Raw genomic sequence first — 25104 nt, 5'->3', positions numbered from 1 at the left:
TATTATTATTATATTAAAAATAAAAACGATAAAGTTATCTGTGGTTTTTAATAATTGGTTCTCTTCAACGTGTTCGCTTAAGATCTACCAATTAGTATTTCAATAGGTATCCAAACAAACAATTGAAACACGACTGTGTGCGATTTGTAAAAAAAAAAAAATGCTTATCATAACACCTACTGCGCTTGATTTGGATCCCGACTAAAGTATTTTATTTAAGTTTATGATCTTAAATTAATTAATTTACACATAATGCGTTATACGACATTGCTTGGTCAGAGAGAGAGAGAGAGACACACACACACACTCAACAAACCATTTAATCTTAGTGCAGTATCTATAAATTGACAAGTTTAAAATAATAGAAAATGTATGATTTATGTACGAATTCGTGAACCATTAATTATATTTATTGACAAGATTACGTATTTGGAACTCGACGAGAACAGCAAAAATAATATTATATAGGTACAGGCTGTATCGCTGGTTTTCGTCAAATTATCGAGTTTAGTAATAGTTCAGTTACGGGTTTCACCTCAAAATGATAAACCCGCGTACTGTGGGCACTTTTAATGGATATATGATATAATCTATTATACTGTGCAAAATGCATTTACATCGGATTCCAACGACAATTAGTTATTGAGCAAATAGTAAACAATTTTATAATTTTAATTGGTCGTAATAATCATTATAATATGTATTATTGATAGCATTATTTCGAAAGCAAAACACTTATTTATGTATTTAAATAGAAATCGATTTAAACATCCATTGGTTACAACTTACAATCAACTGTTTTAATAAAAATAAATACCCGGTAGCGCCTAAACGTCTTTTTATTATTCGCATAAACGCAATGAACGCGACTACACACAATATCGGTAGCAAAATGGTGGTTGTTATAATATCATTAGGTATACTTCGCCATTAACTTTTTTATCCTCTTTGAATATCAACTCGCATATACTACTTAAACAATATTATTCACTCCGATGTGATATATATCAAATAAATATGATTACATTCTCAAACCTTTAAAACGTAATACAATTATTTTGGCTCGTCATTTTGTATGACCTAATCAGGAATTCTGTTTGATCGTCTGTTTCACGTTCATATCGAGTACCACTATGCCCACGCACCCATTATTATTATGACTGATTTCGATAAAAATCCCATTTATCTTGTGCATAATATTATAATTAGACTGTTTACCGTCGACTTGACTTATTAGCACATTATTACACACTCCCAAAAGTATTTCACATACAATCCATTAGTAGCTACACTAAGAGTGCTACGTAAAGTTTGTTAATTTGTTTAGTGCCTCATGCTACTCAAGTGATCTTTTAACTGCAAAATTGCATACACCTCTATCCGCCGAGCGTAAGACCAATGGCATTGATACAAAATTAAGAATATCAAATTTTCAGGAAAGTGATTCAGTAAGATAAACGCTTACATAATCTTGGAGTGGAAGAATAGATAAGTACTCGGTATAGTATATATACACGGGTTAATTGAGTCGTTGAATGATTTTTCATTGCAGTTATTAATATTATAATTAACTACGATTTAATGTGATTTGACGACACTTCATTTCAAGGATATAAGATTAACTCGGTTTTATATTTTCTCTGCGCGATGCCCGAAGATGGTCGGCATATTTTCAGGACACAGTATATTACGAGTCAATAACGCGATGATGTCAAAAAACATAGCAGTACTGTCGTTTTTCGTCTTGTTTGCAAGCGTTTTCGGTTCCGATGGACGTTCTTCCGCGGGATCCGTCGAGCCGGAAGAAATGGACGTTTACCGACTGCCAGGAAATACGATCCCGATCTCGTATAATTTGAATATTATGCCGGATTACAATTACTTTACCGACGCCGTTGACTTCGACGGGGAGGTAGAGATTGTGATCGACATAAAATCGAACACTTCGACGATAACGCTGAACTGCAATGATATTCTGATTTACGTGGTATATGTGCACGAAAAAATAGAGAAATACGACATTGATGTAATGGAAGTTCGCAACGACACCCAAAATGAGCAATGCAACATTTTGTTAAAATCCCAACTAAAAGTGGGAATTCAATACGTGGTAAGCATCGAATATCACGTGCACATGCCAGTAAACAACATGGAAGGGTTTTACAAAAGTACATACAACGATAAGAACAACCATAAAGAGTAAGTGATTACTGTTATTGAATAATAATAAATATTATACTGACGATAGTACAGACTCTTAGTTTATGTATAGTCGTGTTTTAAAAATTACCGCCATAGGTTTACTAGTTCATTTTTGTTATATTATTATTTTGAGCTGAGAAATAAAAAAATGAATTAAATAGGGAGACACAACTATAAATTTTACAGTGATTATTTTATCTTAATACAATCGATTTTTCGGGGAATTGTAAGTTCATACACGAGAGCAGCAGATAAAAACATACATACGTTAATTCCTACACATTATGTGGTATATATATATAAGTTCCTGCGCGGTAAAAAAAAAGGTACGTATGTAAGTTTGGCGGACTAATTTACTATAAGTTATCAAACTGATGATACTGTTTAAAAAAAAAAAAAAATCATAATACATTTCATTTTTATACATTTTTAATATAATATTCCAGTAATACATAAAGTTATTGAAATTCTTAAACTATTTCAAGTAAATACAAACATAAAAATAAGAACTGTAGATCGACACATAGAAACAAAAATATGCCGAAAAATAAAATTGTTTTAATGAAAAATTTGTAGGGTACTCGACAGACAATATTAACCAATACGATTATTTTAAACATTTAAGTTTCCGAAATTAACCACGTAATATATATACTTTTTTCTTTAATTTTTATTATACCAAAATGTATGACAATATCATCAGATTGGCAACTTATAAATTATAATATTATATAAAACATAGTATTTTTAAAATTATTGAATAAAAATATATATTATGTAGGAACTTATATATACGTACTTTTTTTTTACCGTGTAGGAACTTACACAATATATACCTTATTCTACCGTGGAGGAACTTATATTTACCGATTTTTCTTTAGCTCAATCTTACCCGGAAATCCGAATACATGTTGTACATGTATATAGTATTGGCGTGTCGTTTGTCGTGTTGCGAGCAACCGCACCGTATATTATGCACGCGTATCATAATAATTTTGTTTTCGAAAACACATTATGTTTTTCATAGATGGTTGCTCTTGACATATTTCGAACCAACCGGGGCAAGGAGAATATTACCGTGTTACGATGAACCGTCGTACAAAACGCCTTTCAACATAACGCTGACAAGACCGTTTAACAAATCGTCACGGTCCAACATGCCGATTTACAAGAGTTATTACGAGTAAGTATAATATTAATAGTACCTATACTACCCGTCACCCTTGTCGCGATAATAATAAAATTGTGATTGGATCCGTACGGTTTGTGTGCAAAACCGATTGCACTCCGACGCCATCCGTTGTTCAATCAACTGCGAATCAATTGAGTCGTAAAAATGTATTTTAATAGCTACACTATGGCGCATATACTGTATAATATTATACTACTTTATCGCGTTAGAAGTTACCGCGTAAGTCATTATTATGTACTAATTGAGTAGTCTGATGAAGAACATTATTTTTTGTCACATCTGCGCTAAAGCGTAAAAGACGTATGGTTGTTTTTATGCCAATCGAAGTGCTGCAATATGATCTTTTTCTTCCCACCGGACTTAACATTTTTTTTTCCATAGGAAATTAGAAATCCCGCTACGAAGCGATCAGAAAATTTACTTTCAAAATTCCATTCATATTCATAAAAGTATCTATACGTTTAGTCCGGTATATTGAATATTATAGCTGGTAGACGAGTTACTCCGTTTTGTTTTATAAAACCGTCGAAGACGACACGAGCGTGATGAAAATAGTAATGATGTCTAAAATAAGCATGATAAACTATTATTTCCTATCGAATACAGAAAGAGGCTATCAGTAGTAATACATACTATATATTATATATACTAACATTGAACATCGAAGAGTAAAAAAATAGGTTGAACATTTTAGTATAGCTGTGTACTATGATTTTACGTGATAACCTAGGTTATTAATGATTGCATTATATTATACATTCATAAAATATAAAACACAAATATCAGCTAAAATAATTGAAAAATAAAAATAATAAAAGCTAACAATAGCATAATATTATTGTAAAAAAATGAATATATATTATATAATGTGGATTTGCCACAATTTTAACGTGATGATACTGTATAACATCACGTTACTTGGTTATTGTTTTAACTTTATTACATAAATGTCTATCTTTGGGACGCAAATACGTAATACGTTTGGACACCCAAATACACATCCGGCACTCGATAACCCGATAAATAATTCGTAGGTATTAAATAATTGTTACATTACACGGAAAAAGCTGACCTTGTGTGCACGAAAAATGATTTCAGTAAATCCTGGAAAGAGATGCGCGACGTTTTCGTCGAGACTCCGCCGATTTCCACACACATGATCGCGTTTGTCGTCAGCGGATTTAACTGGATGACGAATGGCAGCGTAGCCGGCAGTAGTCCCGTATACGTTTTCTCGGACGCCGACCGCTCGGGCCAGTTGCAATACGTCTCCGGCGAGGCGCCAAAGCTGCTGGCGGCCATGGAGAGGTTCACGGAAGTGCAGTACGACCTACCCAAACTCGATTTGTTCGCCGTACCGGATTTCAAATCGGACGCCATGGGCAACTGGGGGTTGAACACATTTCGGTAACTGTTGTCTATCGTATTATATTTTATAATGATGACGTACCTATGAAAACCGTAATCACTGAACGACTCACAATCGTCTAACCGACAGATAACGACCGTTTTTCACGCCGGTGACATTTCAAATTATTGTTCATTTATATTGGAATTATTAAAAATACAACATTTTTATTGCGGTTTAGGGATTAGCTGTCTCCTGTCTTAACCTAACCGAACGACTTCTTTTCTTCTGACCAGCGAATTAAAAAAAAAATATTCTAATTTTTTCCTTATAAAGAAAAACACCTATACAATCACATACTGAAGTAAAAATCTGAACGATTTATTACTTTATTGGTAAGCGTTACTATTGAAAAAAACGTATTTTTAATAAATTTGCAATAAGCTAATAACAAACGAAAACCACGCGGGCAAACTAAAAAAAGCATCTTTTACCTGCTGTAACAGATAACTCCTTAAAGCAGTAGTTCTCAACCTTTTTATGCTCACTACACATTTTTTATAACAATACATTTTGACGGAGCACTGAGAAAATTAAGTACTGGAAAATTTCTATTTTTAACACCTAATAATACTATACGCGTGTACCATGGCTGCGACTCGCGGCACATCTACAGCTAGTTCGCGGCACACCGGTTGAGAAACACTGCCTTAAAGTATAATGCACTTATTTCGTTTTCGTTTCAGTGAAAAATATTTGTTACTGGACGAAAGTTCCAGCGCCAAAGCCAATGAATCCGGGCTATCGATGGTCCAGCGAGAGGTGGCTCGCCAGTGGTTCGGAAATCTGGTCACGTGCTCCTGGTGGGACTACCTTTGGCTGCACGATGCGTTTGCTGCGTACTTTCAGTACTTTTCCACAGACTTGGTAAGACCACCACTGAATTATTGAATACATCTATATATACATCTTAAGCATCTGAAAATACGACAATCGGTAAAATTATAATTTTTTTTTTTTATGAACATTAAACAATTTAACAATCTTTGCACATTGACCGAATCAAACAATTTGGGAATCGGTATTGGTATTGGGCTCTTAAAATAAAATTGGGTATTGTAAATATAAAAATCAATAATAAATTCCATACAAAAAAAACTTTTTTAGTCATTTTAAAAATATATTATTTTGTGTTTTTTTTTTTTATTTTATTCCTTTGATACAATTTATACCAAATATTAAAATCTAAATAATATGAATAATAATATCGATATTTTTATTAATTAATTGAAAGTTCATCAAAATAATATAATAATTATACCTATTTTTATTAAAATAATAATAGTTAATAGTTCGTTTTTTAAAAGTTTGATTGCCTCTTAAAATACCTTGAAATGGAATATAGTTTACATTTAAAACCATAATTCTTATTTTTGGTATTAATTTTTTGATTTCAGTTATTATAAATGATGGTTTTCGACAATATTTTGAAATCTGGTTTAATACGGTTCCTTGTATCATCATATTTAAGGTACTTTAATGGTATCAAGTATCAAATTAATTCGGCTGTAAAGACTTGGTTTGAAAGTAAAATCTTTTAGACACGTTCACTATACTATTGAATTTCTATGGCATTTTAAATTGACAATACATATGTATCTTAACAAATAGCCACTTATTTTTTTTTATATATATAACTGTCCAAGGTTTTTTAATTTATGAACTGTCAAAAATTAAATAATTTAAGTTTATGTTCTATGGAGAGGTCAAAATTCCCTTTTAGTATTATTTTTTTAATCGGAAAACGCAAACAATAAATTATAAGAAAAAACCGAACTTTTTACGCAATCCAATATTTTTATTAAAATAATTGTTTGTAACCATGGTTATCTTAAAAATTGTATGTTTATTATTAACTATTATTATTATATTATGTAGATTATTTTAAGATAGTCCCTATCTTTTTATGATTTTAATAGTTACATAAAAAAAATATATATATAATTATTGATATAGGCTGATAGACCGTTTTTGCTCAAAATCGATTTTTGTATACATTGATGTATCATTGAATTCAAATTTAATACACCAATAATAGTAAACCACTTGCTATTAAATGAATCTATAGGAGAGTGGTATCCATTTTTTTACAAAACTTTTTTTAGTTAAATAAATTATGAGTATTTAACAATTTTTTTTTATACTATGTTGTAATCAATTTCTAGGGTATAGAAAATCTTCTAAATATCATATTTTAATAATGTGGATTTGTATGCATTATATTATAAACTAGATTTGTTATCTATATTATGTTATTCTTTCGAAAAAGAAGAAACGTTTTTATTTAAGTACAAAACACTACATTTTTGGGTCATATTTTAGTGTTTGTTTTTTAGTACTATAAATTCAAATTCCTAAAATTACCATATTGTTATTATATTAGTTATCACAAGATGAATAATGATAAATCTGGGTGTTATGTCGGTATACTTAGGTCTATCCAGATTGGAGGATGAGCCAGATGTTCGTGGTTGAACGGCACCAGCGGGCTTTGGAGTATGATCAAACGCCCAGACGTCCGATTACAACGTCTGTGCACACTCCACATGACATCAACGACGCGTTTTACGACCAAACTTACGACAAGGCCGCAGCCTTCTTGCGAATGTTGAAATACACTACCAACGACACTATATTCCAACAGTCGTTGGTCCGATATTTGAAACAGAACAAGTATGTCCATCTATCGTTTACATAATATATACTATTAATATATGGCGGCGTTAGTTGCGTTGGCTGAAACTGATAGAATCTTAGATACCAATTTTTTTCAAGCAAACGACAATGAGATGATGATAATATTATGGCACTTTTTCAGTAGGTATGATTTTTGGCACGGTATATGAAGTGGCATTATGAATAATATATAATATAGTATGATGTTTTTAACAATATTACTTTTTTCGTAATAAATTCGTAAAAAAAATCGAATAGTTTACTACCCAAAAAAGTACTGTTACCTTGTTATTTATTTTTTTAGAATTTAGTAATGTTCCTTAAACCGACTAGACGTATTTTCATGGAAATATTTTGGTAATCATAGTTTTTTGTTGACGTCAATATAGATACGTGTCGGTTGATCCCGATGTGTTATTTGCGGCATTTGAGTACACCATTTCCGAATATCAATTTAATTTTGGACAAGACTTCACGGTCACCGATTTCATGAAACAGTGGACAGAACAGTCTGGATACCCAATGATTAATGTAGTTAAAGTCAACGACGAGTTTATTGTAACTCAAGTATGTATAGCTCCGTGGAGTCAAACTGTGAAGATTAGTAATATTAAAACCTTTGTAGGAAAAGTGCCTAATGGACACTCCCGATAAGGTAACTGATTCAACTAAATGGTACATAGGAATCACTTATACGACAGAGTCGAGTAAAAATTTTGAAAACTTTACGTTGGCCACATGGTGTAACCCGAATATGGACAAATGTGCCTTGTCGGCCCCAAAAAACTACGGGTGGTTCATATTCAATCTACAGTCCACTGGTAAATTAATTTCCACAATTTGAAAATTGGTACTTAATTTTATTTTATCATATAGTCATTGTATTTTTAGGGTTTTATAGGGTTAATTACGATAATGATAATTGGTCAGCATTGGTTAGACAATTGAAAGAAACGCCAAATGAAATTCACGTACTCAATCGTGCTCAGCTAATTGACGATTCGTTCTACTTAGCCAGAGCAGATAAATTACATTATTCAGTTCCATTGAGAATATCATCATATTTAAAAATAGAAGATGACGTGTTACCTTGGTATTCTGTGATTAACGGATATTCATATCTAATAGAGCGTATGAGGCGTAATGATACAGAATATGCAGATTTAAGGGTGCGTATATAAAAATACTTTAAAACGATTAGTTTATTTACCTATATTATTATAAACTTATAAATATATATATAACAAGAAATAAAAATATTAAACGTAAAATATAGTATTTAGCTTATGTTAACATACAAAAATTAAATTTTATCATATTTACTAAATTAAAAAGTATTACATAATCATTTTACATTTAAAAATAAAAACTCTCGCTCTCTAATCAATATTGTATATAATTATATATTGATTGTGCTGTACTAATAAACCGTATTAAAAAGTTTTAGAAATATCAATAATTAATTCAAAAAAGAGAAAGAATAAGTACTAATTAATTAAGAATGAATAAAATATATTTGATTGATATTAATAGTATTCGTTTACAAGATAAAATCAATAATAAACATTTTTATGGCATTTAATACAAAAACAAATCTTATGCCAAGTTATAATTCATTTTAACTTTTGATAATATTTTATGTGCTTTATTTTCATTATAGGAATGCGTTAGTAATTTGGCAGGTATCATTTATAAAAAAATCGAATATCAAGTAGTTGAGAAAAAAAACACAGACCATATTATTCTTACCAGCTGGAATACATTTTCAGTATGGGCATGTCAATTGAATAATGAGATGTGCATACAATCGGCATTTGATTACTATACAAGATGGCAAAATGGAGAAAAGTAATTACAACAACTTCAATAGTAATATGCGGGAATTGAATCACATAAAATAAATCTATATCAAAGATTCAAACAATTAAGAGTATACTATTATGCTGATTGATAAAATTTAATATTTGATATGCATACAAAAAATAAAAATAAATACCTACGTATTTGTATAGAATACCCTCAGATATTAGAGATGCTGCATTCTGTGTTGGTGTACATATAGCAAATACCACCACCTCATGGGAACAAATGTTTGATCTGTATAAAACAACAAGATCACCCTCCGAAAAACAGTCAGCACAAACAGCATTAGCATGCACAGAGGACGATATGCTTTTGTCTAGGTAAACAAGGGAGTCAAATATTATTTTAGAATAAAACGTGTTAAAAAAAATGTTTTTATTGTATCTCTTATGTTTCTTCCATAAATAAGTTAAAACTAAATGAACTGCCCACAATTTTAATTGCAGATATTTAAATTATATTTTTGAGACAGAAGATGGACCTATTAAAAAACAAGATTATAAAGATGTTTTTATAGCAGTATCATCCACAGCGAAGGGACTTGATGTTTTAATAGATTTTTTGGTGCAAAATTTAAAAGAAATTACAAACAAACTAATTGATGGAGATAACATAGCAATATTCATTTACTCAATCTGTACATCAAAAGCCGCTCTTGATTCCGAAATTAATAAAGTGAGACTAAAAAAATTATTGTATAATATAAAAATTAAAAATATACTAAAATAATACAAATAAAAATAAAATGAAATAAAATTATAAAAACTTAATATTTTTTTTTAAATGTAGTTAAAACAATTAAAAGATGATCCAAATACACCAGAAAACCTCAGAAAGGCATTCAATAAATGTTACAATCAAATAGAAATCAATCTATACTGGTATGATAAATATCATGAAATAGTAAATCAAAACACAGGTTGTTCACGTGAATATACGACAACTGATGAACCCAAGCAGTCATCCACTCAAAAACAAGAATCAACTACCCAAATATTCACTCAAACTTCTACAGAAATAACAACATTATCAGAACAAACAGATTCAACAACACATACTTACACTGAAACTCAACCGAGAGAAACAACATCACCGGAAAGCACAGATTCAACAACACGTAGTTACACTGAAACAAAACCAGGTGAAACAACCGTATCAGCACAAACAGAATCAACAACACAGAGTTATACTGAAACTCAACCTGGAGAAACAACATTATCGGAAGGAACAGAATCAACAACACAGAGCTACACTGAAACGCGACCGGGAGAAACAACATCACAGGAAAGCACAGATTCAACAACACAGAGTTACACTGAAACGCGACCGGGAGAAACAACACAACCGGAAAGCACAGATTCAACAACACGTAGTTACACTGAAACAAAACCAGGTGAAACAACCGTATCAGCACAAACAGAATCAACAACACAGAGTTATACTGAAACTCAACCTGGAGAAACAACATTATCGGAAGGAACAGAATCAACAACACAGAGCTACACTGAAACGCGACCGGGAGAAACAACATCACAGGAAAGCACAGATTCAACAACACAGAGTTACACTGAAACGCGACCGGGAGAAACAACACAACCGGAAAGCACAGATTCAACAACACGTAGTTACACTGAAACAAAACCAGGTGAAACAACCGTATCAGCACAAACAGAATCAACAACACAGAGTTATACTGAAACTCAACCTGGAGAAACAACATTATCGGAAGGAACAGAATCAACAACACAGAGCTACACTGAAACGCGACCGGGAGAAACAACATCACAGGAAAGCACAGATTCAACAACACAGAGTTACACTGAAACGCGACCGGGAGAAACAACACAACCGGAAAGCACAGATTCAACAACACGTAGTTACACTGAAACAAAACCAGGTGAAACAACCGTATCAGCACAAACAGAATCAACAACACAGAGTTATACTGAAACTCAACCTGGAGAAAAAACATCACATGGAAGCTCAGATTCAACAACACGTAGTTACACTGAAACTCAACCGGGAGAAACAACATCACAGGAAAGCACAGATTCAACAACACAGAGTTACACTGAAACGCGACCGGGAGAAACAACACAACCGGAAAGCACAGATTCAACAACACGTAGTTACACTGAAACAAAACCAGGTGAAACAACCGTATCAGCACAAACAGAATCAACAACACAGAGTTATACTGAAACTCAACCTGGAGAAACAACATTATCGGAAGGAACAGAATCAACAACACAGAGCTACACTGAAACGCGACCGGGAGAAACAACATCACAGGAAAGCACAGATTCAACAACACAGAGTTACACTGAAACGCGACCGGGAGAAACAACACAACCGGAAAGCACAGATTCAACAACACGTAGTTACACTGAAACAAAACCAGGTGAAACAACCGTATCAGCACAAACAGAATCAACAACACAAAGTTATACTGAAACTCAACCTGGAGAAACAACATTATCGGAAGGAACAGAATCAACAACACAGAGCTACACTGAAACGCGACCGGGAGAAACAACATCACAGGAAAGCACAGATTCAACAACACAGAGTTACACTGAAACGCGACCGGGAGAAACAACACAACCGGAAAGCACAGATTCAACAACACGTAGTTACACTGAAACAAAACCAGGTGAAACAACCGTATCAGCACAAACAGAATCAACAACACAGAGTTATACTGAAACTCAACCTGGAGAAACAACATTATCGGAAAGCACAGATTCAACAACACGTAGTTACACTGAAACAAAACCAGGTGAAACAACCGTATCAGCACCAACAGAATCAACAACACAGAGTTATACTGAAACTCAACCTGGAGAAACAACATTATCGGAAGGAACAGAATCAACAACACAGAGCTACACTGAAACTCAACCGGGAGAAACAACATCATCTGGAAGCTCAGATTCAACAACACGTAGTTACACTGAAACAAAACCAGGGGAAACAACATCACCTGGAAGCTCAGATTCAACAACACATAGTTACACTGAAACTCAACCGGGAGAAACAACATCACATGGAAGCTCAGATTCAACAACACATAGTTACACTGAAACAAAACCAGGGGAAACAACATCATCTGGAAGCTCAGATTCAACAACGCATATTTACACTGAAACAAAACCTAGTGAAGCAACCGTATCAACAACAACAGATTTAACAACACAGAGATATACTGAAACTCAACCAGGAGAAACAACATCATCTGGAAGCTCAGATTCAACAACACGTAGTTACACTGAAACAAAACCATGGGAAACAACATCACCTGAAAGCTCCGATTCAACAACACGTAGTTACACTGAAACAAAACCAGGGGAAACAACATCACATGGAAGTTCAGATGCAACAACACATAGTTACACTGAAACTCAACCGGGAGAAACAACAATATCTGGAAGCTCAGATTCAACAACACGTAGTTACACTGAAATAAAACCAGGTGAAACAACCGTATCAACAACAACAGATTTAACAACACAGATATATACTGAAACTCAACCGGGAGAAAAAACATCACATGGAAGCTCAGATTCAACAACACATAGTTACACTGAAACTCAACCGGGAGAAACAACATCACGAGGATTCTCAGATTCAACAACACATAGTTACACTGAAACAGAACCTAGTGAAGCAACCGTATCAACAACAACAGATTTAACAACACAGAGATATACTGAAACTCAACCGGGAGAAACAACATCACATGGAAGCTCAGATTCAACAACACGTAGTTACACTGAAACGCGACCGGGAGAAACAACACAACCGGAAAGCACAGATTCAACAACACGTAGTTACACTGAAACAAAACCAGGTGAAACAACCGTATCAGCACAAAAAGAATCAACAACACAGAGTTATACTGAAACTCAACCGGGAGAAAGAACATCATCTGGAAGCTCAGATTCAACAACAAGTAGTTACACTGAAACAAAACCATGGGAAACAACATCACCTGAAAGCTCAGATTCAACAACACGTACTTACACTGAAACAAAACCAGGTGAAACAACATCACCTGGAAGCTCAGATTCAACAACACATAGTTACATTGAAACTCAACCGGGAGAAACAACATCACGAGGATTCTCAGATTCAACAACACATAGTTACACTGAAACAGAACCTAGTGAAGCAACCGTATCAACAACAACAGATTTAACAACACAGAGATATACTGAAACTCAACCGGGAGAAACAACATCACATGGAAGCTCAGATTCAACAACACGTAGTTACACTGAAACGCGACCGGGAGAAACAACACAACCGGAAAGCACAGATTCAACAACACGTAGTTACACTGAAACAAAACCAGGTGAAACAACCGTATCAGCACAAAAAGAATCAACAACACAGAGTTATACTGAAACTCAACCGGGAGAAAGAACATCATCTGGAAGCTCAGATTCAACAACAAGTAGTTACACTGAAACAAAACCATGGGAAACAACATCACCTGAAAGCTCAGATTCAACAACACGTATTTACACTGAAACAAAACCAGGTGAAACAACATCACCTGGAAGCTCAGATTCAACAACACATAGTTACACTGAAACTCAACCGGGAGAAACAACATCATCTGGAAGCTCAGATTCAACAACGCATATTTACACTGAAACAGAACCTAGTGAAGCAACCGTATCAACAACAACAGATTTAACAACACATAGTTACACTGAAACTCAACCGGGAGAAACAACATCATCTGGAAGCTCAGATTCAACAACACGTAGTTACACTGTAACTCAACCGGGAGAAACAACATCATCTGGAAGCTCAGATTCAACAACAAGTATTTACACTGAAACAAAACCATGGGAAACAACATCATCTGGAAGCTCAGATTCAACAACACGTAGTTACACTGAAACTCAACCAGGAGAAACAACATCATCTGGAAGCTCAGATTCAACAACACGTAGTTACACTGAAACTCAACCGGGAGAAACAACATCACGAGGATTCTCAGATACAACAACACGTAGTTACACTGAAACAAAACCATGGGAAACAACATCACCTGAAAGCTCCGATTCAACAACACGTAGTTACACTGAAACAAAACCAGGGGAAACAACATCACATGGAAGCTCAGATGCAACAACACATAGTTACACTGAAACTCAACCGGGAGAAACAACAATATCTGGAAGCTCAGATTCAACAACACGTAGTTACACTGAAACAAAACCAGGTGAAACAACCGTATCAACAACCACAGATTTAACAACACAGATATATACTGAAACTCAACCGGGAGAAAAAACATCACATGGAAGCTCAGATTCAACAACACATAGTTACACTGAAACTCAACCGGGAGAAACAACATCACGAGGATTCTCAGATTCAACAACACATAGTTACACTGAAACAGAACCTAGTGAAGCAACCGTATCAACAACAACAGATTTAACAACACAGAGATATACTGAAACTCAACCGGGAGAAACAACATCACATGGAAGCTCAGATTCAACAACACGTAGTTACACTGAAACTCAACCGGGAGAAACAACATCACGAGGATTCTCAGATACAACAACACGTAGTTACACTGAAACTCAACCGGGAGAAACAACATCACATGGGAGCTCAGATTCAACAACACGTAGTTACACTGAAACTCAACCGGGAGAAACAACATCACGAGGATTCTCGGATACAACAACACGTAGTTACACTGAAACTCAACCGAGAGAAACAACATCACATGGAAGCTCAGATTCAACAACACGTAGTTACACTGAAACTCAACCGGGAGAAACAACATCACATGGAAGTTCAGATTCAACAACACGTAAATACTCTGAAACAGAACCCGGTGAAACCACATTTTCAGAAGGATCAGAATCAACAACGCATAGTTACACTGAAACAGAACCTAGTGAGACAACCATATCATCACAAACAGATTCAACAACACATAGTTACACTGAAACGCGACCGATAGAAACAACATCACCGGAAGGAACTGAATCAACAACACATAGTTACACTGGAACTGAACCTGGTGAATCAACTGTATCAAAATATCCTGCAACATCTACAGATCCATCTACAGTTTTCTCTACAGAGGAAACAACATTATCGAAAGGAACAGATTCAACAACACTTAGTTACACTGAAACGCGACCTGCAGAAACAACATCACCGGAAGGAACTGCATCAACAACACATAGTTACACTGGAACTGAACCTGGTGAATCAACTGTATCAAAATATCCTGCATCATCTACAGATCAGTCTACGGTTTCATCTCCATATGAAACAACACTATCGGAAGGAACAGAATCAACCTCAATAAGTTACACTGAATCTGAAAAAACTGAACCGGGAGAAACAACATCATCAGAACCCACATATTCAACAACACATAGTTTTACTAATACATCTTCAGGTGAAACTACGGCATCTAAATACTCTGAAACCACTGTTGAAAAATCAACAGCATCCTCTCCTACAGATACAACTTTATCCAAATGGACTGATTCAACAACACATGTGTACACAGAGTTATCATCTGCAAAATCTACTGTGTCAGATTACCCATATTCTACTACAGAGCCTTCAACAACTAATTATACTACTCCAGCCCCATTCGATAAACCTCCTCGTTTTATGTTAAGTTTTTTCTTTTTTCTATTCATTTTTTTTATTGTTGTGTTAATAGTGATTATATTTTTCTGGCGTAGGTCTTATCATAACAACGTATCGATTAAGTCCACTTATGTTTCATCGTATCATATCTAGTAGTAATAGATAAGAGTTACAGTTTATTTTCTATTGATATCTTATTTATATTTACTTTCTACACGTTAATAGTCAATTATTTATATTTGGTTTTATTTTATTGATACATTTTTTAATTTATTTTAAAAGACAATTAGATTTCGTCTAATTTTTATTACATAATATATTTTTTTTTATTTTATTATAATATACTTTTTAATTATAAGGATGATTTAGTTTTCTATTATTTATTTATGTTTTGTATAATATGTTTTTATGTTGTTTATTTTAAGATTTTTAGTTGATACTATTTTCTTTCACTTATTATTTCGTTGATATCATTTTACGTTAATTTAATTCGAATTATTTTATTTTTAATCCCTTTGTCGTTTTCATTTAGTTATACCTATTTTATGAATAATTTTAAATCTATTTTCTGTCAATTAATTTAGATATTACCTATTGAGTTTCTATTAATGTTAAATTTGTGATATTTTTAATTGGATTTCCTAAGTTAATTCTTCATATAGTATTTTTGTATATTTATTTTTATAATTCAGTAATTAACAATTTATTATTATATTATAATATATTAATAAACCAGGCCTGCGAGTGAATATTAATCTTACGATCTTGCTGATCTGACCTTTATGGCTATCAACTCTAATCTGGATTTGTCACACTACCGTAGTTTGGTAGACACTATAAATTATTTATTTAACTGTTTTCGTTTTATTTTAGTTAGAAATTAAAATATTGCTGTCCGCCGTTCGTCTCACTTGTATATGCAGCCGTCTGATGAACCAGTATCTTCATTGATTTATCCAATAGGCAATATTGATTTTATCCATATAGGTATCCTACAAGTTGTGAATGACGTTATGGTAACGTTATCCATGTCACACAAACTTATAGAAGTAGTACCCTTAGCATTTAATTAACACAAGTTCACAACAAGAAATTTGATGTTAATAAACCACTTGTATGGACGTAGTACCTAACCATGGTTATAATATTACACAGATGATTTTGCTAGTGATATAATATGAAGTTTGTTGTATCCACTTCTTTTTAGAACGTCAAATGATTGCGGGAAATCCTAATATTGAATTAATTCATTATTTATTATTATAAATGTTTAAAATAGTTTGGATTTACATTTTATTGTAAAAGTTATTATTGTATACAGTTATTTATTTATATATTTAATAAAAATGTTTGCACATTATAACATTATATAAATGAATTATGTTGAAATATTATACTTTCAGTTTATTATTTATGTACTTAATATTATACTTTTGAACAAGAAAGTAATTATTTATTTAAATTAGCTTGTGGCGTTTACACACACAGTCATCGAAGTAAGTGTCTTCTTTCTACATTTTTTTTAAATACTTTTTTTTTTTTAATAGATTTATGTCATTTCTAGATATCATTTTTGTAAATAGTTATATTTTTACTATTGTTTGTCGTTATTTTTTTTTTAAGTTATACTATCTGATTTCAAATTTTACATTCCAAAGCAGAATATTTTTCAGATTATTTAAATATTTAATATATTAACACTGAATTTAGAGTAGACAATAGTACCTATTTAAAGTTTTGACAAACGGAGTAGAGTTGTAGGTACGTGTGGTAACCAAATTGTTGGTCTACTAGCTACTACTCCGTTCATCAAAGTTTAAAAAGTTAATAGTTAGTAAATTAATTGTTCAAAATTTGATTTTTAAGTTTGTAAATCTTGGAGAAATCTATTTATACATGATATAAATCCTTAAATTAGGCCAAAAATCAATAGAACAAAATATAAATTGTAGACCTACCATACTACCTATTATATTTTACGTTTTACACAAAAAATATTTAGAAAATCAATTATGATGTACTATTTAATTGTAAACTCTAAAAATTCTACATAAATATTCTACATATTATATGGTTTACGTTTATATAATATTATTGTGTTGCTTAATATTTTGTACATTATATTAAATATTTATAAAACATAAAATACTATATAATTTTTTAAAACATGTTATGTTAAAAATTATAGTAGTGTTAATAATGTTAATTGACCAAAAAAAATGCATTTATTAAGTGATAAGAAATGAAATAATATTGTTTAATATTAGGTTTGTTAATTATGTCTAAAAATTGTATTAAATAAATAAAAATATGAATCAACATAATAATTTAAAAAAAATAGATTTTCTACTGATAGATAAAAAGCCAAATTTAGTTTGAATCTTTAAAAATAATTAACTTTAATCCTTCATTGTATAGCAAAGTGCTACTGTAACGTATGGTTAATATTTAACAAAAAATGCTTTATACCAAGGATACTCTAAGAAATTGTTGAAAGAAACTTCAGTATGTACCCTGGCACCTATCTAGTATATTCAATTTGTATCATTTTAATAAAAGAAAATTAACACATATGAAAATCACATTTGTTTTAAAAAACAATTACCTTCTTTAAGATTGATAAAAGAGACAATTATTGATAAGAGTACATTTTAAATAAATTATGATGTCGATGTTAAGTATATACTAATTATTTTTTATAGACATTGCTGAATCAGCATCAATATTATGAAGTTCAACATGTTCTAACCCACAAGTTCAATAAACTTAAGGAATTTCGTGTTCACCATTAAATAGTACAACTATTGTTTTGATCAAAAATCTTAGCCTAGCTATTAGCAAGGAATTGAATAATGTTGAGTTACTTAATATATAATTTCTTAATTATAACTTATCTACTAATATCCCTCTTTCTTAAAGGTTTATATTTAATTCCTTCTTATAAATATTATGTTCCTTTCTAAATTGTAATAAAATTCGCTTAATTGTTTAAATAAATTATATATTTTTAACCTTAAATATTATTTTCAAAATTGACAATTTCTGTAATAATAAAATACCAAAATTAAAAAATAAACATTAAAAAAAAAAAAAAAAAACTAAAACTTATTTTAAGAGGATAGAAAAAGGTTAAGTTATTTCAACAAAATCTTTGAAAGCAAAACATTAAAATAATTAATATATAAATATTTACAATATATGAACATAATTTTTTGCATATTACAATGCATAAGGATCTAGTAGTTATACATCTTACTTAAAAATAATAATTCAACAAATATTGTATATTATAAGTACCCTGAGTAGTGAGTACCCCTAAACTCTATAACAACTTATTAGGTACATAATTTAAATTAATTATTTAGACTTTTATAAAAACAATTGAGGCTTCAACCAACAGTGGAATAATGTAAATAATATTTAAAATGCACATATGTCAGATTCATTGATAAATTATAATATGTATTTACTATTTTGTTTATCATTGGAAAATAGTTAATAATTAAAAATGCACCATTAATGAAAAATAGGTATACCACATACATTTAAAAATTATTATTAATAAATAGTAATAGGTATAATTTATACTAAAATAAATTGTTTCTATAACATAATCAATTATAATAAAATATACAATAGTAATTTATAAGCATTATTCCACGCATTAGGTATCTCATCCCAAATAATTGCACGAAATCGTTAGTGGATCATCATCAAAGGCTAAAATTAATTGGACAACAAATAAAAAAAAAAACAAAATAAAAATAATGTAAACCTATATAGGCATAGATTCTATGCCAGATTCGAATTTATATTTTATTTATATTAATATTTTAATAGTTAATTATTTGTGTTTATAAACTTAAGACATGATAAGATACGAGTGACCTACTAGTAATGATTCAAATGTTTACATAGTTAGCATACTGTATAAAACACAAACACACACACACACACACATATTTATAAATATATACAAGTACCTTCTAGTCTAGTTTATTTTCTATATCTAAGTAACATTATGTAGGTATTTATATAGGTACAGTACTACAGTAATACGACTATGGCAGGTACTATAGTGTAGTACGCGTCCAACTTAATATGCTTATCGACACAAACGTGGTTTCTCGATCGTCGGTGCGAAAACGTTCGCATTGTTAATATTATCATTGAGTGGTTATAATGGAGATAGCTGGCAGGTAAAAACGGTGCTACCAGTTCGTGAAAACATCTAAATCGGATAATTCTTTTTTTAATCTTTGTACCTACTATATTTTATTATCAGGTCTCAGTATAAGAATCAGCGAAACACAATTTTTAAGTTGTAATGAGTCAAGACGATATTCAAAAGTCTGTTATTGTAATTCAAGTAAAATTGCCATAATACTTAATAGACGCATAATAACAAGATTATCTTTGTGATAGTGTTTATCGTACGAAATACGTTGATTATTCAAATCTATACGACTATAACGATTTAGATATAAATGTACATTGACAGTATATCCCAGTATGCAGCGCTAGACGTGAAATTTCCATAGTTTGATGTATTTGGCACAGCTTTTTAACCGAATCGTGTTAACAATAAACATAGTAGCGTAATACAAGACGTGTTTCACCGTGTTGACGAAACGTGTCAAAAAACTAAAACATTTCGGTGCGTTTCTCGTCGCCCGCCCACCCGATAAGATAATAATAATATTGTATAATACCATCTATAAATACAATGTAGGTGTTTGCATTTAGATTACCCTAATTTTGTCGTCAATTTTTTGGTACTTACTATAGTCTTTAGTTAGATGTCTGCGTTTGACGACATGCGACAGCAATCGATTATTGCCTTTCTCGTCTGGTTCCCACACGTCTGGTGTAACGATGACAAGCCGTACGACACTGTACCGGCGAAAAGTACGCGCTGAGCTTAGAGCCGGACTTTGATGTGAATAACCCTTCGTTCGCTGGCCGAGTGAACATTTCGATCGCGGTGAAGACCACCACGGACGAGATCACGTTTAATTCCAAAGACTTGGTGTTGCACGAAATCGGGTAAACGGACGATAACACCAACAGCGATATCAGGATCGACTCTTGGAAGTACGCAGACGACCGGCAACAAGTAAAAGTCAAGACGAACAGACGTATTTTGGAAAAACGAAAAACGAAAATACACAATACGTGTAATAGCCGTTTTAGCGGCTATTTGAACGACGACGCATCCGATATTTTCTACAGCTCTTACAATGCCTATCCGCTTTTCAAAAAGTAGGTTTGAACATTTATCATTTTCCACTGCAAATTGGGAAAAAAATATGTATTTCAAAAAATAATTTTTTTTTTTTTTGTTCGAATAATCAATTCATACTGTTTTAGTCATAATTTGGAAATAATATCAATACTGTATCACTATATATATTACGTTATATAACTATTGCAGGCGAGTGTCTACTAACAACCAATTATTACAGTCCACATACGCAAGAAGTGTTTTTCCTTGTTAATTGTTATGATGAACCACATTTTAAAACACCATTTAACATATCAATAAAGATTAAAAGAAACGAAATCGCTTTGTCAAACACTCCAATTTTGAACACAGTCAACATGTAAGTATTGCATCTGAATGGCTATTTTTATAACTGTTTATTTACAATTTACAATTTGTTGTATTTACAATACAGCATAAAAACGGGTCAAATTTGACTGTTATACTGTACAGGTGGGAGTCGAGTGTACGTCATTATGTGTATCACTGTTATTAATGTGTGTTTAATTTGATTTAAAATCATTAAGTACAAAAAACAATTCATAACCTGAGCAGTAACGGTCTGTCAGTATATTTATACATTTACATCAATATATTGCTATAAATTAGTATAATACATTTTTTTAATAAAGAAATGTTACGTTATCATCTATGAATTGGCCATAAATAACACAAAAATAATCTAAATGTTTTGAAAAAGTTATCGTGAATATATAATATAATAATAAGAATAAAAGTTGCGAGTCCCAGAAAAAATTAAATATTAATTATAAAAAAATTATTAGACCCGTTATTCTTTGATTAATTGTTTAAACCTCAAACAACGGATTTTGTCAAAACTTGAACTTAAAGTGCTTATTAAAGTAGTTACATTTTTTTTTACTTATTTCTAGAGATGAACCCGTTATCAACGTGACCCAACTCAATACAAAAACTGGACTTGGGTTCATTTTATTCAAACACCGCTAATTTCGACGTCTATGGTTGTAATTTTTGTTGGTAAACTCAAACAACTCGACAAAACCCGTCAAAACTTGACGACTGATGTGAATGGCTTATATTTGGATAGATACATAATGAAAAATGATCCTGACCAACTGAACGCAATAAAAAATAACAGGATTGCCGTTAATGCTATAGAATCATCAACAACGGACTATAATGCAATGACGGAAACAACTGAATCCACCACTGATCCTATTACTACAGACTCGTCTTCAGCGTCCTATAATTCGACGACAGAAATAACTGAATCCGCCACTGATCCTATTACTACAAACTCGTCTTCAGCGTCCTATAATTCGACGACAGAAATAACTGAATCTACCACTGATCCTATTATTACAGACTCGTCTTCAGCGTCCTATAATTCGACGACGGAAACTACTGAATCCACCACTGAACTTATTACTACAAACTCGTCTTCAGCGTCCTATAATTCTACGACAGAAATAACTGAATCTACCACTGATCCTATTACTACAAACTCGTCATCAACATCCTATAATACAACGATGGGTATAACTGAATCCGCCACTGTGATATCGGAACCTTTTGAGATTACTACCAATTATAGGACTTTGACAAATAATCCAAGCACTACAGAATATGACATCACATCCGATATTTCAAAATATACTACTTCCCAACCATTTTACGAACGCTCATATAATAATAATAATAATAATAATAATAATAATAATTTTATTTGCAAAACAACAAGTGACACATTATATAAGTACATTATATCAGTATATATTTTGTATAATTCTATTTTCATGAGTGTATTAATACTTTTTGGAATTATAATAGGTACAGTATTTTTATTTAGTAAGCCAACAAAAACAAATGTTTACAATAATGATGTAAATATTTCTGTGTAAAATATTCTAAGATATTTTAATTAAAACCAAGACTATTTTCTGTAATCCAGTGAATTTTTGTTAAAATTATTTTGGTATGTTTAAAATGATAACAATATTTGTCTTGTAAATAATTTATTTTACTAATGGTTATATAAGTAAAAAAAAAAATTCTTCTGTACAATAATATATACTTAACCGAGTATGTACGTAACTATTGTTGGTAAAATTAGACTTAATACATAAATCATAATATTAGAATTTAAAAAATTTGTGTTTCAAAATACAATTATTTTTAAATTTTATTATTTAACTTTTCGATTGAAAATTATAATTCAATATTTATAAATTGTATTAAACAGTATAAAGATCTTTAACCTTTCAACCAAATAACAAACAATATTTTTTTCATTTTATTTTGTTTAATATAAATTATAATTATAATTTATAATAAATATTAGGTATTTAAAAATAACCTATACTTGGTAAATAATTATTATTATTGAAATTTCAACCTAACCTAACCCGTGGGCTGCAATTAACAGTAAGTTAGCTACCTGTAAATTATTATGAAATTTTTATTACATTTTACTCATTTAAGTTATAGATAAAACCTATAATTATTTTATTTATTTTGCACATTTTCAATTCTTATGCAAATTAATAATCGTACTTAAAATTTTAAATTTAAACTGTTCTGTGTTTATTATATTAAACTATTTATAGTTTCAACCAATTGCCAAATCAAAAAAAAATATTATAGATCTTCTGGAACTAAAAGATCTTTATCATTATTTAAGAAACTCAGATATCTGACAATATCCCAATTGCTAGATGGGTGCCTCCACCATTTTTATTTCAAAAGGTCAATGGATTTATTTAAATAATATATTTCAATGGTTTTACTCGTTTCTTCGAGAATAGTTTAAATAGTAATATCTTATGGTTATTGTAGTTTTATTACATATTAAATCAAACAAGCAGCGGGATAAAATAATAAATATATTAAGCGGAAATTCATAGAGCACATAAAGACTTGAATATAAATCATGCTATTAAGAAGTATTTTTTATTAGTCATTCAGCAATTAAGATAATTCTGTTAAATTGAGGCAATTGATGCGATAGAAAAATATGGCTGAAAGAATACAATAGGTATGTATTTGTGACGATTTATTTCCTTAAATTACTCGTATATTATGAACATTTTAAAAGGCATACGTCATAAATCATATTTTTATAATAATATTATCGCCATTCGATATTGAAATACAAATATTTGGAGTAAACTTATATAATCGATTCTTTTGACTACGGTTATATTATATGTTTATACGTAGTAGAACAATATTATACAATTTATATATTAAAATTTATATATATATATATATTTTTTTTTTTCACTTTCCCGTAACATGAGTTATTATATTTTAATTGTTTATACATGTACTATCAATACAATTACCTATTAATTTATAATAATTTATGTTATGTTTATTGTAATATTTAATTCTGTAATTCAATAGTTTATTTTATTATGATTGTTGGACATAATGTAGGAATACTATACGAGTGCCACAGGTCATGTCCAATGTTACACAATTATTAACGATTAAAAATACAACGGAAATAGTCTTAATATAAAGACTGTAATGATTAGGAAGTTGTAGGAGTTAAAATCTATCAAATATTCAAATAAACATCTAAAATATGCAACCAAAATGTATTAAATAGGCAAAAATGAGTTATTCAAAATTCAAAAAATTATTATAACATGCAATTTATTAATTTTATTAATAATATGAGTTTTATTAAAAAAAATTATGATGTGTATTAATAAAATGTAGTGGAAAAATAAATAAAAATTCAGAAATATGTATTTTTCTAAAATTAATAAATTGTGCAACATTAAACATTTTTGTTTTCAAATTCGTCGTTGTATAGAACAAATGTCTAGTTAAAGATTTGCTATCAATGAGAGCATAAAAAATACAAAA

The 25104-nt window shown here is 31.1% G+C and overlaps 1 protein-coding gene and 1 pseudogene across 2 annotated transcripts; both read left to right on the top strand.

Moving 5' to 3' along the window:
• Positions 1-1528: 1528 nt before the first annotated feature.
• On the top strand, positions 1529-18074 carry LOC132929029 (mucin-2-like). 2 transcript variants are annotated; one of them, XM_060994058.1, is made up of 14 exons: positions 1529-2199; positions 3230-3385; positions 4493-4801; positions 5489-5669; positions 7237-7475; positions 7868-8045; positions 8104-8299; positions 8370-8647; positions 9139-9326; positions 9491-9661; positions 9788-10016; positions 10131-12120; positions 12310-14151; positions 15538-18074. In XM_060994058.1, the coding sequence occupies exons 1-14, from the start codon at positions 1658-1660 to the stop codon at positions 16134-16136; spliced, it is 7098 nt and encodes a 2365-aa protein (XP_060850041.1). In that variant the 5' UTR covers positions 1529-1657; the 3' UTR covers positions 16137-18074. The 2 variants fall into 2 exon arrangements, with proteins under 2 accessions (XP_060850041.1, XP_060850040.1); XM_060994057.1 differs by having other exon boundaries at positions 10131-14151.
• A 2320-nt stretch (positions 18075-20394) lies between these two features.
• On the top strand, positions 20395-23154 carry LOC132929033 (intermembrane lipid transfer protein vps13B-like; annotated as a pseudogene).
• Positions 23155-25104: the final 1950 nt, after the last annotated feature.

Source organism: Rhopalosiphum padi, chromosome 4 (assembly GCF_020882245.1).
Source record: "Rhopalosiphum padi isolate XX-2018 chromosome 4, ASM2088224v1, whole genome shotgun sequence".
Lineage (NCBI taxonomy): Eukaryota > Metazoa > Arthropoda > Insecta > Hemiptera > Aphididae > Rhopalosiphum > Rhopalosiphum padi.
This window is presented reverse-complemented; position numbering and strand designations above follow the sequence as displayed.

Excerpts from the sequence above, each read along its gene's own strand:
- LOC132929029 (XM_060994057.1), top strand. The coding sequence starts at position 1,658 with ATGGTCGGCATATTTTCAGGACACAGTATATTACGAGTCAATAACGCG. Across the intron at positions 5,670-7,236 it reads AGTACTTTTCCACAGACTTG|GTCTATCCAGATTGGAGGAT; the intron begins GTAAGACCACCA and ends CGGTATACTTAG. Across the intron at positions 10,017-10,130 it reads TTGATTCCGAAATTAATAAA|TTAAAACAATTAAAAGATGA; the intron begins GTGAGACTAAAA and ends TTTTAAATGTAG.